Genomic DNA, 15,988 nt, shown 5'->3' on the forward strand with positions numbered 1-15,988 from the left:
CATTTCGGAAATATGTTAGTTGAAAGGGAAAAAGAAATAATTGAAGACAATCAACGAGTGTATTATTTTATGATTTGACCACGTAAATATTCTTCTAATATTCGCTTCGTTTACAACAAAAGATTCAAAACACGTTTTAAAAACATAGTACACGAGGTATAACATCGATGTTTGTTGACTTACATGAAGATCTACATAGTTATGTAAGTAATATTCTTAAGTCATAACAAGAAAGAATGGTGAAAATTAACGTTCGCAATGAGGTAAAATCGAAACAAAAAAGAGTTTATAAGTCACGATTTATTTTATTTAAAGTAATTAAATATATCTGACATGTTTATTATTCACACAACATGTGCATTATTGGCAGAGGACCTTTCATATTTGGCAACGAGTTTCCGTTACATGTCGTTAGTTTCCGTCGGCCGGTCCAAAGGTAAACATCACTTATTTAGAAACACTTTTAAACAATAAAGGCTGTAATTTTGCATTTACTTTGACAAGTTATATCTGTAAAATATCTAATCTATTGTTTGAGAATGAATGACCGGACGTTTCCGCCATAAAAAGATGCTTGAAAAAGGGCACATTTGCATGGCATTGAAAGAGATATGTTAAAAGAATGACAATAAAAAAGCTACAAAATGACCCCAAAGAATCTATTTGAAACACCTTCACTAAAACACTAAATGATCGCATCAAAATGAGTTACTTATTTGATATTTTCAGACAACACTAAGTCCCATTAGATACTGGTACTGGTTCCGCTTGTAGCTAATTGAAGAGTTCTGTCCATTTACTTTCATAAAAAACGATTAAATCAAATCGAGTCAGTAATTGTTATTGGAATAACAATATTCATAATAAATACATCCAAATATCTAACCTGATTTAAGCACCTGTCGATTTGTGGATAAATTGTTAATTATAGTAAAAAATAAGTAAAAGTTGATTGAAAAGCCCATATGCAATTTAATTTTTATTGTAGTTTTTCAAATGCAAGAATGTCTCATAGAACTCAACAAAGTATTATTTGAAAAAGAATATGTACTAAATTATGACAAAAAAAAAGACAATTAAACATGTATGAGACAGAAATACTGGAGCAGAATACAAAACTATAAATCAAAATCATAAACAGGTAGAAATTCCACACCGAGTTGATCTTTTACTATTAGAAACGCAAGTGGTATCACTGTTAATAAATCCGGTTATGAGGAAGAAAGAGAATCTTCCACTTTCTCAAACAATGTTGGTTTAAAGACATATATGAATATGTTAATAGCACATGAAATATTTTTGCCTAGAGAAAAGTGTTATCCATATTCAAAATAAATATAAACAATCTTACTAAATGTTTTAAATGAATTTATTACTTATCTATTATATCAACTAATAAGTACATGTTTAAGTTTGTAGTTTGTCTTTTGGCGACGTTCCAGCTTTACTGGTGGAGGAAGACCTCAGGTGTCCTTCCGTGCATTATTTCAGGCACGAACGGGCACCTGAGTAGAACCATCGACGTTCCGTAAGCTAGCTGGATAGCTTACTCACATGAAAGAATCCAAAGTTCTTGTCGGGATTCGAACCCACAGCGGTGAGGGGCAAGTGGTTTGAAGTCAACGAACTTAAACACTCGGCCACGGACACACCTTAATTTTGTAGATACATCAAGGTGCATGTGACAGAAATATTCACTTCTCTTGTAAAGAAAGACCTGTAAACTGTAAACAAAACATATGTAGATTCACTTCTTACAACAATGCAATGAACATTCGGCTTTTAAAATGCTGCTGACCATCTTAGTAATTGAAAGTTGGAAATAGAATACAGTTTTCTAGGATTCATCATTTAAATGACTTTTAAAATCAAGAACTGTTATTTTAATTGGTATGTGTATATGTTCGTGCCATATCATTTGTGTACAGTATACACAATGAAAATGACATTTAAGATTAAACACAATAAAATGAAATTATAAAAGCACAATATAATTTTTGCACGCACGATATTTTCATTGTATTTTTGAAGTCCCAATAGTTTTGTTCTGAGCAGTGGCAACTTATAATGCTTGTCTTACTTGTCTTGTAAAATAAACAATTATTGTACTAACACTTAAATATATTATATTAAATTGAGGGTTTTTTTATTCAACGTGTTATCAACACTGTAACTGTCAAAAGGCGATGTACAGATTTATTTATGTAGAAAGGCAAACCACCTCAACAACTCGGCCACAGACACCCCTCCTTTCTGCATGGTTAAGTGAATTTGAATACTTCTAAATTTACTTAAAACATAAGCTAGACAGCACTTTGTATCAGGATAAATCATTTAGAAATCCCACAACATTCAATGTGAAACAAAAATGTGAGAGCTACTTTGCAACTTTGACATAATTCAGCGCTGCACATGAGTACTGGAAAGCACCCTTATGAGCTAAATAGACATTTTCATATTCATATAAGCTAGCTTCCATATGTTAAGTTTAATTCCTCACACAGCGTCCTTTATATAGTATATAGGTTATTAAAAATAATATTCAAATTTTACAGTGGTCCAAACTTCCTCATGTGCTCGAGTCTTCATAGGGTGGAATTGCAGCGGAACAATTATCATTTTCAATTTTAACTTTTGTCCTGATATATTTCGATGAAAGCATCTGTCTTTGATTTTTACAAAGTAAAACATGTTTGAAAGAATCTCGAAGTTTTTTATTTGAAAGGCCATAGATTATCCAATTCATCGACGAATTCATGAGACCGGGAATAATGGTATATGATCGTGCATCTGCATACTTGTCTTTATCTTTTGATGCCGCCATTGCTATAACTGTCACAACATATGGTGTCCAACACAACGCAAAAACGATATACACCCGTATCAGCAGGCCACATTTTACCATAGCTTTCTGATACTTTTGGTTTGACATGGTATTTGATTTAAGTCTCTGTTTAACAATTAAGCACATAACAATATTCATGATAAATTGTAGAGTCATAAAAACTGCTGTAATAAGCGACACCTCTTTTGGTGTCGTCTCACATTGATCACATGTACTAATTTCTGATCGTTTCAGATTAGAGAGTCTCATAGTGAAGATAAAGGTCACCGATATAACCCATACAAGCACAAGTTTTATTCGTCTACATTTCACTTTCGTTGAATGAATTAAATGTTTCATTGGGAACACAATTGCACAGAATCTGTCCAAAGATATAAACATTAACAATAACCCAGAGGCTGCAATGGATGCTCCAATAAAACACGTGTTTATTGCACAGACCAATATCTCACCATCAAATGGTTGAAATATAATTCTGATAATTTGAAAGGTAAGTCCAATAGCTAGAAGTAAATCTGCTACAGCTAAATTCCCTAATAGGATGTAAGGTGTTCCTTTCAAAAAGTCTGAAAATTTTCTTAAGCTAACGAGAATTAGAATATTTCCAAAATATGATGCCAGCGACACAGATGTATACACAATCATACGAGTAATTCTTAAAGTTTCTTCTCCATTATCATTGCAATCATCTTGCTGTAATGTTGCGTCTGTTGAGTTATTCATATTTGAGGTATATTATTAAGAACTATGTCATACCCCTCTATCCGTAACGCTCAATTACAAATTATTAAATGAAGACTAATGTTGACTGACGCAATAACGAAAAATATTGATGTCAGTAAAAAGGTTCCATTAATGTAATCCTTCAGAGGTTTATACATTCATTAGCTAAAAATAAAAAATACCTTAAAAGATAAAGTGATGTCAATTGTTTATCTAAAAGCCGTGTCAAACAAGTATCGAAAATCTATAAATCTAATGTTAAAATTGTTTGAACAGTGACCAGATAATGATGAAATACACGCAAGGACTTACATTTTATTATGCAGATCATCCAGCTATCAATGGTTACAAAATATTTCATTCTAGCGAGGATCAATGCACTTGAGGTCTTTTGTATTATATGTTATTTCATAATTGAAAATTGAAAAAACATTATTAGGGAAACTCAAACATTATCATACATATCGTATAATAGTTTCAGCGCTGCCATGGAAACTGTAAATATTTTTAAGTGATGCCCTCATTAGCATGAATGTGTAAAATTACCTGAACAAATATGCAATTAAGTTATTCTTATCAATCAGCAATTAAATCTATTATCTAAAATTTAAACAGGCAAGTGCATATGATGTATTGCAGATATAGTTTACTTTACAGTTCGCCGAAGTTTTCTGCCAATGAAATCGCTCTATTTTTGTTTAAATTATGCCGAAATATTAACCTTACAGTGCATGTATTAAATTTATACGTTAAATGAGCTAATTTAATGGACTCCGCCTATTAACATAATGAACTGGGCTAAGTCGGTGATAGGTAATATACAGAGTTTTTATAACCTATAACCTTTACATACAGTACAGATACAGATGTTAAATAATCACAATTTACGTTTTGTCATTTAGCCACCTTTTATTTGTTAGATTTATAATTTGAATTCAAATATTAATAAGTGAAGTTCATCCTAGTGTTAAGAATACAATGCCTGTGTGCAAGTAACTGGAAAAAAATATTTTTAAACTATTTCTAATTGAAAACTATTTTAAATTGTACACGCTTGTATGAACATTATTAGGGTCAGTAATTCTTTTTATGCCACCGCAGCATCTGCGATGCGGTGGCATATAGCGATTCACCTGTGTGTTTGTGTGTGTGTGTTTGTGTGTGTGTTATATAGATTATATAGTGAACTTAAAAAATCTTCTTGTGAAAAACCACTTGTCCAATTTCAACCAAACTTGGCAGGATTGTTCCTTGGGTGAAAGGCTTCCAAAGTTGTTCAAAGAATTTCATTCCATGCAGAAATCTGGTTGCCATGGCAACCAATAGGAATTATAAGAATAAATTAAAAAAATCTTCTTGTAAAGACCCAAAAGGCCTAGAGCTTAGATATTTTGCATAAGGCATTGTCTGGTAGACCTCTAACAAGATTGTTCAAATTATAGCCCTGGGGTCAAAATTGGCACCGCCCCGGGGGTCATTGAATATCACTATGTACATATAGTAAAAACTTAAAATACTTTCTCGTAAAAACCCAAAAGGCATAGAGCTTAGATATTTTACATAAGGCATCATCTGGTAGACCCTTACCAAGATTGTTCAAATTATAGCCCTTGGGTCAAAATCGGCCCCGCCCCGGGGTCATTGATTTTCGCTATATGTACATATAGTAAAAACTTAAAACACCTTCTTGTAAAGACCCAAAAGGCCTAGAGCTTAGATATTTTGCATAAGGCATTGTCTGGTAGACCTCTACCCAGATTGTTGAAATTATAGCCCTGGGGTCAAAAATCGGCCCGCCCAGGGGTCATTGGTTTCCCTTATATGTATATAGTAAAGACTTAAAAAAATTCTTCTAGCAATTGACAAATGCTAGAGGTTAGATATTTTGCATGAAACATTTTGTTGTAAAACTCTAGCAAGATTGTTCAAATTATAGCCATGGGGTCAAAATTGCCCCCGCCCTGGGGGTCATTGATTTCAATATATACATATTGTAAAAAATCAAAAAAATCTTATTGTCTGAAGGTACAAGGCTTAGAGCTTTAATATTTGTTAAATAATATCATCTTAAGGTACTCTACCAAAGTTGTTCAAATTTTGCCTCTTGTGTCAAAATTAGCCCCGCCCCTGGGAGCCATAGGTTTATCTTATATGTATATAGTTAAAACTTAAAAAGTCATCTTCTCTAAATTTACAAAGGATAGAGTTAAAATATTTTGCATGAAACATTGTGTAGTGAGCCTCTAGCAAAATTGTTCAAATTATAGCCCTGGGGTAAAAATTGGTTCCGTCCCGGGGGTCATTGATTTTCATTTTGTACATATAGTGAAAAAAAAAATTTTTGTCTGAAGGTTCAAGGCATAGAGTTTTGATGTTTGATATATAATATCATCTATAGGTCCTCTACCAAAGTTGTTCAAATGTCAAAAATTGGCCCTGCCCGGGGGCAGTGATTCTCATTATGTACACGTAGTAAAAACAGAAAATAAAACAAATGTTTTCTGAATGGGAGAAAGCTATAGCTTAGATATTTGACTTGAAATGTTGTTTGGTGGACCTGTATCAAGATTGTTATTAAACCCTTGGGTCAAAATTATGCCTTGCCCAAGGGGACAGTGACCTACTTTCTTATCCTTTGATGTACAGCAATGACATTTTGACCATGTGCACAGTTTTAGTTGTAAAATTGAACTTTGACCTAGATTTTGATGATGTGACCTTCTTTCTTGTCCTTTGATGTACAGCTATGAAATTTGAACCATGCGGTGGCATAGCATTTTTCTCAAATGCAATCTTGTTAAACATTATAATTATATTAAAAGCACACTATGCTTCAGAAACAAATAAAAGTTTCCTTTCTTAAGAAAGGGCAAATGTAAGTTTTATAACTTTTAAATCATGTTAAATGCCTATCGTCTGTATAAAATTGCGCTGAATATGAAATAATTGTTCATTGAAAAAAATGCTAAACTTATTCTAACTGTACTAAATTTCGAAAAGGGACAAAAGTAAAAGATTGCTCAAATACATGGCTGGCCAATGAGAACATTTTTTTTAAATAATTACAAGACAACTAATATTAAAAGATTTTGGGAAATTAAAACATCATTTCTGGTGATTGATGGACCTTAAAGATGGAGCTAATGGATCATGTTAACTATATTCGTTCGAATATATAAAACTGGATCCTATACAATAAGACTGTAAACGAAAGCCTCATGTTCAGTTTTGTAAAAATTGCTTTAATATGAAATATTCTAAATACATTAAATATAAAACGTTGTAAAATGATAAACACAATAAAAGTGTAAATTTAAAAATTATGTCAAAACCTTCCATAACCGACAACCTCTCAGAATCGATATACTCCAATAGTCCACACGACTTTAACAAGATTTAAAGTATTTGGCTGACAATACTATGCTATTGCAATTCGCTTGTGTTTGATTTGAAAACTTTAATTATGGCTGAGGAATTCTTTGAGAAAGAAGACTCAATGGGCTCTCAATAAATTCGCGAAAAAGCATTGAAATGTTTATGCAAAAAATTGCAGAAATGATCATATGTAATAATCAACTAACTCATTGACTTTTAGCTAAAACCTGTCTTACAACTATTGTTTTTAACTAATTGCAGTCTCGCAAGCTATCTCTTAATCATTTTTGAATTACAAATTAATATTTTGCCAAGCGTTTTTTTTAAATCATATTAAAGATAATTATCAGATTGTACAATACATGTTTGGACATCTAAAATGAACGGGTTTACATATATCAGAGCTCAAATAATAAACCGGGGTAATTATAGATTCAAGGCAACTGGGGAAAACAACATTTGTAGATACTTTCAAAGTCAAACGAGTAATTGTTATGTAAATCAGGTATGTACACATTGTATTTTTTCCAATTAGGAGGATTTTACAAAAGGGCAAAATTGTACGGATGAAGAGAAAACATCTATTTACCGTATTTTCCGGACAATAGGCCGCTGCATAGTTAAGGTCACAAACTCAGAAGTATCTTTAAAAAAGACACCTCTCCGATGCTTAACTTGTTAACTGGCATATGTTATCTCTAGGTTTTCGATACATATGGAAATTTTAACAATGCTTGCAAAACAATAACATAAAAGGAATGTAACTAAGAAAAACTTCATGTATTCATATTGTAAACATAGAAATTAAATCAAATGTCTCTTCTAAAGTCGGACAACTTCTATTTTACAGTATTCATTTACTCGGGTTTACGATTGACTTTATAAATTTTGTAATTAAATGCAAATGTGTGGTTCATATCCCAACCCACCACATCAATTGTGTAAAAATTTGGGGGTCAGAAGCAAAATCTAAACTCCAAATACAAACAGAACAGTTTATTTTACACTCTGGTACATTAACCTGCAACTGTTTGTATTTGGGTCTATTTACTCAGCTTGAATGACGAATGTCATAAGATAGAAGGACGCATAATCGAAAGCCGAATGCAGCAAGCATAGCACGACGCGACATCTGGTATAATAATATGTGACACCCAAATTATGCTAACAGGTGGCGCTACAGTTATATTCTCGATAAAGTCCGTATTGCGATTCGGATTCAGTTTACCAAGTTTCGTCCCGTTGTTTTAAAATTTCCATTTCCAGTATGGAGGAAATAAAGTAAACATATATACAAAATTAATTAACCATTTTTTGTATTTATTACTGAAACTGTGTGGGTCAAATTATATTTCCAGCTGACAATGACAAGTTGCACATTTCCAAATCAATGATTTTAGAATTATTTCTTTAAAAACAAAATAATTATCAAATAGAACAGTTGTTCAAATTGCTTTGGTATGGAAGGTGATCGATATTTCGGATACTCGTATATTTTCGGTAATTTCCGTATGGTTCCGTACATGTTTCCGAACTTGCGCCCTCTGTCGTAAAAAAGAGTGTACAACCTGCCTTGTTGTATTGCACACAGTGTGTGCTTCAATGTATTATTTATACATGTATAATCGATAAATATAGGTTTCCTTTCTTGTACACATTAAATGTAGACAGTTTACGATCATTATAATTAAACTGAACTGATTTTAGCATCAAACATATAACTTTAACGTAGACAAATTTAAAGATAGTCAAATAACGAACGATTTATGCAATTTAAAGCAAAATGTGCAAGTCATAATGCAAGATGTGCAAGCCAGAATGCATTTTGTGCATGACATAATGCAAAATGTAATGGCAAGAATTCAAGATGTACAAGTCAGAAATCACACTGTAATGTAAGAAGGCAAGATGTAATTCTTGTGTTAATACCCTTCCATATTTTGATACTTCTTCTAATGCCTTTGTAAAAACCGGTTTGATTGCATGGCTAAAAATAGCTTTCTCGGGAAATCCGAATTATAAAGAAGGCGAAACAAATGCGGTCGTCATCAGATCTACGTAAAAGAAATAAATAGATCTGAACTACTTTAATCAGATCGGATGTATGTGTTTTTTGTAGAACCTGTCGTGTTTCTGTATCAATGTCTTACACAAACATCTAAGCAATCGGTATGTCCATTATATGGCTTAAACACATCAATGATCATATAATACATTGTACACTTATTGAACATAATCATTAACAAGTAAGGAATTTTGGTGTTCTCTATATTTTTTTGCGCATGAGTAAAATATACGCGACCGAAAACATTTTTTATGAACAAAATTATAACTCAGTATCTTATTTTACACCTGACTTATAATCGTGAAGTTACGTTTGATTAAAGTATTGATGGCTTGATAGTCTGCATGTTATATTTGTCAACGAGATATATCAATTTAAGGAACGAGCTATTAATTGATTGTTTTTCTGGAGTAATGGATACAAATAATTCCATCTGTTGTTATTTATTTGTTTTGCAATTATAAAATGATATGTTAAAAATGTTTTGTTGAGTGTATAGTTGTATAATGCTAGATTGTAGAACGCTTCACATTATATCAAACAGATAGGACAGTCAAATACATAACTAAAGGTAAAGCTTATGTCATATGACGTTAAGAATGGCGCAAAGTCAGAAAATCACTTATACGCTCATGTAGTTCACCGTATCTTTATCACTCAGGCATATCGGCCTTCGTGATAGCATTCAAACTGGAAACCGTGCATTGTTCTAAAACAAGACACATAAAATACAAACGTTTAGGGCAAAAGCATTCTTTTACTTGGGGACCTTACGCCGCTTTTCATGGAATGGCACTACTGTGTCACATTGAAGGTTCCATGATAACCGCCGTATGAACACATCTGCGAATGTTTCTAAATTCAAAATTTCACCATTTTCGTGTTAAATGTTGAATTCTGCTTAAGCCGGTGCTAGGGGCGTGGACGGTAACTTGCACTTTCCAGTACCGTCCATGAACAGGCTCAATCAAACCGAGCCTGCAACATTTTCAATTTTGTTGTGTTGGACTTTCTTTAGGGATTCTGTTTTTCTCTATTTTATATTTATTTCCTTAATTTGATGCAGTGACTATTATACTTGTCATGTATTAAGTTCATACAAATACACATTTGAGCCGTGCCATGACAAAACCATTATAATGGGTTTCCGACCAGCATGGATCCAGACCAGCCTGCGCATCCGCGCAGTCTGATCAGGATCCATGCTGTTCGCTATCAGTTTCTTTACTTGTTATAGCGTTTGTAATCGAACAGCATGGATCCTGATCAGACTGCGCGGATGCGCAGGCTGGTCTGGATCCATGCTGGTCGCAAACACATTACATTGTATGTTGGTTTTGTCGTGACGCGGCTCATTTAGTGAAAATGAAATTGCTTCCGTTTTAAATGTGGATGTACTAGAACAATACAAAATGAAGAACGAGTCATCGGATAATCATCATCCTTAAATATTTACAGCTTCATATTTTGTTCTTAATAATCAATGGTTTATTTCCTTTTTTCTAGGCATCTGAGATACTTAACTACAGTATTTTCAGTTTTCAGATGTTAATACTTCATAATTATTTACCTGAACTTTTTGTTAAAGAAATATTCCCTCGGAATAATTTAAATGCCGCTTTATGTATGACAAATATTATTTGGTAATTGTTACGACTTGGGAGACTGGAAATACGCTGTGAGTTTGTAACATCTTAGTGTATTGATTCACAAAATATAGGCCAGGCATGAATTTATAATTTATTAAACAAAACAGAAATTTACTTTCTTTATATACTGACACTTTGAACAATTTTGATTAGCTATTATCAAGAATCAGATACATACATATATTTGTACTAATGATAGGTTGGTCATAGAATATATTCTTAAATGAAGCTTTTGATTAGATCGTCAAATTTCTCTGCTCTCGGAATTGTAATTTATTCCAGTATTAGGGCCTGATTTAGTTATGATATGTTTTGTAGTTGCGTCGATTGATATACTTGTACTTATACTAGATGTCGTGTTTTAAGTTTTTTGTAGAATTAAGTTCGTCCTCAAAATCTATTAATCTTTGGAATTTAAAGAGTACTGTAATGCATCATGATACACTGAAATACATATTAACGAGTATTGTGACGTGCCAAATGAAAAAGACTAGATGAGATTCTTAACAGTTTCTTCCGATGTTAAAATGAAAAATGTCTCTCCAAATGAACATTCTCCGCATGTGACTATTACTCTATGAATATTGACTTTTGTAGATCTTTTATAATGAATGCCAATTTTTTTCCAGTAGATAATAACAATATATTTTTGAAAATTTCACAGTAAGATAATTTCATAAAAACTATATTTGAATGCAAATGAAAAGAATATTTTAAAATTGAACTTAAATTTCGTAAGTAAAATGTGCGAGATTCCAAATAAATGTTTGAGGTTATCACGTATAAAATGTATCAATTTTTTTAACATGAAAACTTATAATTTGATGACAAAATCTTTCGCATGACTTCAAAAATAATGCATTTTCCAAAGTTGTATTTTTGTATATCATATACCATTTTCCAATGGGTATAACATAATTTCGTCTACACTATAAGTTAGGTTTCACTAAGAATGAATTTTAACGCAACGTATAAGTTACAGGAACGACGGCCCAGAGAGTTTATTACATATAACACTTCAAAACGAAAACAGTAATAGACAACAAGTCTAAATTCAACAAATTTATTACATATTTTACTCGCTATAACCCCTCAAAATAAAAACAATAATAGACAACAAGTGTAATATTACCAAAAAAAATACATATTTTACTCACTATATAGCTATAACCCTCAAAAACGAAAACAATTATTGATTCAAGATTCAAGATTCTTTATTAAGTAACGTAAACAAGTTATGTTTCTTGTTACATAATACAATTTACATATATACATATTTCACATGACAAATACAAAAAACAGACATAAATGATTTTAACTCACTGAAAACAAGTAAGCATGATGAGCATATACAAGAGGATGAACTATGTACAATTACAACAATACATGAGCGCATGAACATATGATAATTATTTAACACAGTCATTTTTACAATACATTTACACCACAGTATCAGATATTTATTGTACAATACCAAATAACGTAGAAATTATTATATGAAATTGATACACATGTAAATGATTACAGAAAGTAGCCTTAATTACTTCTAAGTATAGTTGTTTACAATGTTTTGTCTTATTATAAATGCTTCTCGTATAAATTTACATAGTTTAATTACTACAGAATAGTTTACAGATTGCATAAGTTCTATAAATTTAACAACACTTGGTCTGTAGAAATAAAATTTGTTAATATAACGTTTTCGAATCTGATTATATGCTGAACAGATACAAATAAAATGATATTCATCTTCTAGGTCACCACTGTTACAAATCGTACAATGTCTTTGGTTACGTTCAGTTCTATTATTACCATAGCGACCTGTTTCGATTCGTAGTTGGTGAGAAGATAGCCTTAACTTAGTCAATGGAATACGAAGTTTAAGCGGAATGTTATCTAAATAATATTCAAATTTAAAAGAGTTTTTAAATAATTTATAAGTACATAAACTTGGACTAACAGACAATGTGGCAGTCCATGCCTGAACAAATTGGTCCGTTAGTCTTTGTTTGAATAACAAAGAAAACATTTTAATATTAATAATATCAGGATTGTTCCATACATATAAAAATCCATTATTTTCTAACAAAAATTTTACTTTAGATACCCAATTTACCTTGACAACAAGTCTAATATTAACGAAATACTCGTAATTACATATTTCACTCGTTATAACCCCTCAAGACGAAAAACTATTTCACTCGCTTTAACCTCTCAAAACAATTATAGAAAATAAGTCTTATATTTACAAATAATTACATATTTTACTCACTGTTTTCTGTCATAATTTAAAACTTATAAAAAACTGACTTGGTTTCTCTGTTAGTACAAGGCAATACTTATACAGTTAGAGATATCCAAATTAAATAAACATTATTAAAACGGAAAAATTAATACATTGGAAAACATTCAGTAAAAAGACGAAGAATATTGAAAATATTTTCAGATTTTTTTGTGTGATATTACATTTAACCTAGGAAAATACATGCCATTTGCCACGAATTCTTGTAATTTCTTCACTTATAATCTAAACATAGTGTTGTCGTTATTCTTAACAGATGTGCATGAAAGTACATTTTTAAAGCTCTTTCTAAATTTTCTGTTAGCCAAACTGTATAAGATCCAGTTCATTCCTGAATTCATGAATCCAACAAGAACGGCAAATTCCCGAAAACAAAAGTAGTCATTAATACCTTCTTTATTCATTTCCATAAGGACAGTTGTGACAACATAAGGGCTCCAGCATACAGCAAATAAAATATATATCTGTAGAGTCAGAAGACATTTTATCATGCTTTTTCTGTAGTTATTTCTTGCCGCATTATTCGTCAAAACTCTCCACATTACTATCAGACATAAACACACATTGAAACCAAATTCTATAGGAAGGAAAATAGCAGCAAACATCGATGCCTTATATGGTATCATATATCCATATTTACAAGAAAATCCACGCGGAGAATCATCTGAAATATTAACAGCTGACACGATAATTGGTATAACCCCGATAAGTAACGAAACAAGCCAGGTTACAGCAAGTATACATCTCTTACTTTTCTTTTTGTGTGCATTCAAAAAATGTCTCATCGGGAACATAATAGCACAAAATCTGTCGATGGACATATACGAGAGCATATCACTAGAACATGTGATAGACACGGCGATGCAACATGTCTTGATCACACAGAAATACTTGTCACTTTCTAAATTAGGAAATACATATTCTGCCAACTGAAATGTTAATCCAAAAGCAAGGAGAAGGTCCGCGACAGCCAAATTCGAAATGATCATGTATAAAGTTCCTTTGAAATTGGATGAATATTTTTGAAGTGTATAAAGAATCAGTGAATTTCCAAAATATGTCGTCAAAGTCACTATGGCAAGTGCTGTTATCTTCAAATACCGTTGCTTGGAATTTAAAGAACAAAAGTGTTGTTCTGATAACACATTCCGTGAAGATTCAGTCGTATTATTCATCTTTAACTTTTAAGGATCACTTTCACACAAAATAAGAGTTTCTCAATAATAATATTTATAAAAATGTTATGACTGAAATAGTCCTAACGGCAAATATGATTTGATGTGAAAACTTACATGGATTTGTATATACAGAAATGCAATATATAAATATAAGAAGTCAACAATTAACAATTGTTTTTGTTCATTTATCGCGTGTTTGTAATTTAGCATTTATCATTTGTTTAAAGGTTACATGTTATCAGTTGATCTGATGTTTCCTGACAGTAGTCAATATTTGAGCCGTGTCACGACAAAACCAACATGATGGATTTGCGACCAGCATGGATCCAGACCATCCGCGTAGTCTGATCAGGATCCATTTTGTTCGCTTACAAACCCTATAACAAGTAGAGAAACTGATAGCGAACAGCATGGATCCTGATCAGACTGCGCGGATGGTCTGGATCCATGCTGGTCGCAAATCCATTATGTTGGTTTTGTCGTGACACGGCTCATTTTACTTTAAAAGCTCTCAACGTCATCATTATAATGATCAATACTCTCATTAGACGCTTGTTTACAATGCTCTGAAAAGTGGGATGGGATTTGTTTGTGAAACTGGAGTGAAGCTTCATGCAAGTAAATAACGTCGTCGTGATAGATATCAATAACAAACTTCTAAAATTTACTTTTAATTAATCACGAAACAGAGATAAATTTATGTGAACAGATTATTTAGTATATTGCTAGGGAAATACGAATGTGTTTGACAATTGTCATCATGCGATACTGATAGAGTTATTTTGAAATTTCCAATATAATCTAGAAGCAATACTTACATACAATATAGGACATATTGTAGTAATTCGACTAACAATACATACAATTTAATTAATCACATGTGTTTATATTTTACAGAATTGATCTACAATTTACAGATGATAAGATATGTTTTGCATTGATTTAAACACGTTTTCGTTTTTAGTTTCAGTCGATGCTTATTTTTTATTGCAGCATACTCGTATCAGGAGAATAATGCTGAATGCACCTAAGGTCGCTGACTTTTAACCACTTGCCTTTCACCGTTGTAGGTTCGAACCGCGCTAGTGTCTGTCAAAATCTTTCATGTGAGAAAAGTATCATGCTATCTTACAGAATGTAGGTAGTTCTACTCAGGTGCCCGTTTACATAATGCAACTTTCATACTGTACTAAAATTCGTCTTAAATATACGATTCATACTAGTATTTGCAATATATATTCTGTTTAACATTTACATTAATTTTAATGTTATTCGTATCAAATTGTACTCAAAGGATTACAAATAACAACCATTATACTGCGCTCCTCTTGTTCAAGGTACTTCACTCTTTGAAACAAGCAGGAAAACAAGCATTGAACTTCCGGTACAAGAAATTCTAATAAGCTGTAACAATATGCTATTTTCTGTTGTATGACACAAGGAAACAACAACATATTCAATCTGAGTCAGATTTAGTAGGCAAGACGTAGATCATACGTCGGTAATTTTGCAAACAGTATGCCATCATTTCAATCGCGACAAATGGTGTTGCACTCAAGTTATTTCATGTTTCAGTAAAAAAATATTAAATAAAACAGTTATATTCTTCAATTTTAAATGTTAAAACTATAGTTTCTTTGTAACTATATTTTTATCAAGAAACAAGAACATTTAGAAAATGATGATTGTTTAAGGTATTCTTACATTCTAACGGACTAATGTGACTTTTTGCAGAAATGAGCAAAATGTTTCACATTATAATCTACGTGTTTTAAATATTTTACACAGAAACTTTGTTGTTCATGTGCATGACTAAATATTTCAATTTTGACCAATTCTAACTCCGTTCAC

At 31.9% G+C, this 15,988-nt stretch overlaps 2 protein-coding genes across 2 annotated transcripts; both read right to left on the reverse strand.

The window, feature by feature from the left end:
• Positions 1 to 2,124: 2,124 nt before the first annotated feature.
• LOC132722960 (somatostatin receptor type 1-like) lies at positions 2,125 to 3,505 on the reverse strand. Its single transcript, XM_060707581.1, has one exon. It carries the CDS (start codon positions 3,488 to 3,490, stop codon positions 2,570 to 2,572), a length of 921 nt encoding a protein of 306 aa, XP_060563564.1. The 5' UTR covers positions 3,491 to 3,505; the 3' UTR covers positions 2,125 to 2,569.
• Positions 3,506 to 11,882: 8,377 nt separating this feature from the next.
• On the reverse strand, positions 11,883 to 14,329 carry LOC132722961 (somatostatin receptor type 1-like). Its single transcript, XM_060707583.1, has one exon. The coding sequence runs from the start codon at positions 14,132 to 14,134 to the stop codon at positions 13,178 to 13,180; it is 957 nt and encodes a 318-aa protein (XP_060563566.1). The 5' UTR covers positions 14,135 to 14,329; the 3' UTR covers positions 11,883 to 13,177.
• Between the last annotated feature and the right edge of the window lie 1,659 nt (positions 14,330 to 15,988).

Source organism: Ruditapes philippinarum, unplaced genomic scaffold, assembly GCF_026571515.1.
Source record: "Ruditapes philippinarum isolate M1 unplaced genomic scaffold, ASM2657151v2 ctg3188_1_1_1_1, whole genome shotgun sequence".
In the NCBI taxonomy this organism is placed as follows: domain Eukaryota; kingdom Metazoa; phylum Mollusca; class Bivalvia; order Venerida; family Veneridae; genus Ruditapes; species Ruditapes philippinarum.

Bases quoted from the DNA above. Each gene is read 5' to 3' on its own strand.
- LOC132722960 (XM_060707581.1), bottom strand. From the start codon at position 3,490: ATGATTGTGTATACATCTGTGTCGCTGGCATCATATTTTGGAAATATT.
- LOC132722961 (XM_060707583.1), bottom strand. From the start codon at position 14,134: ATGAATAATACGACTGAATCTTCACGGAATGTGTTATCAGAACAACAC.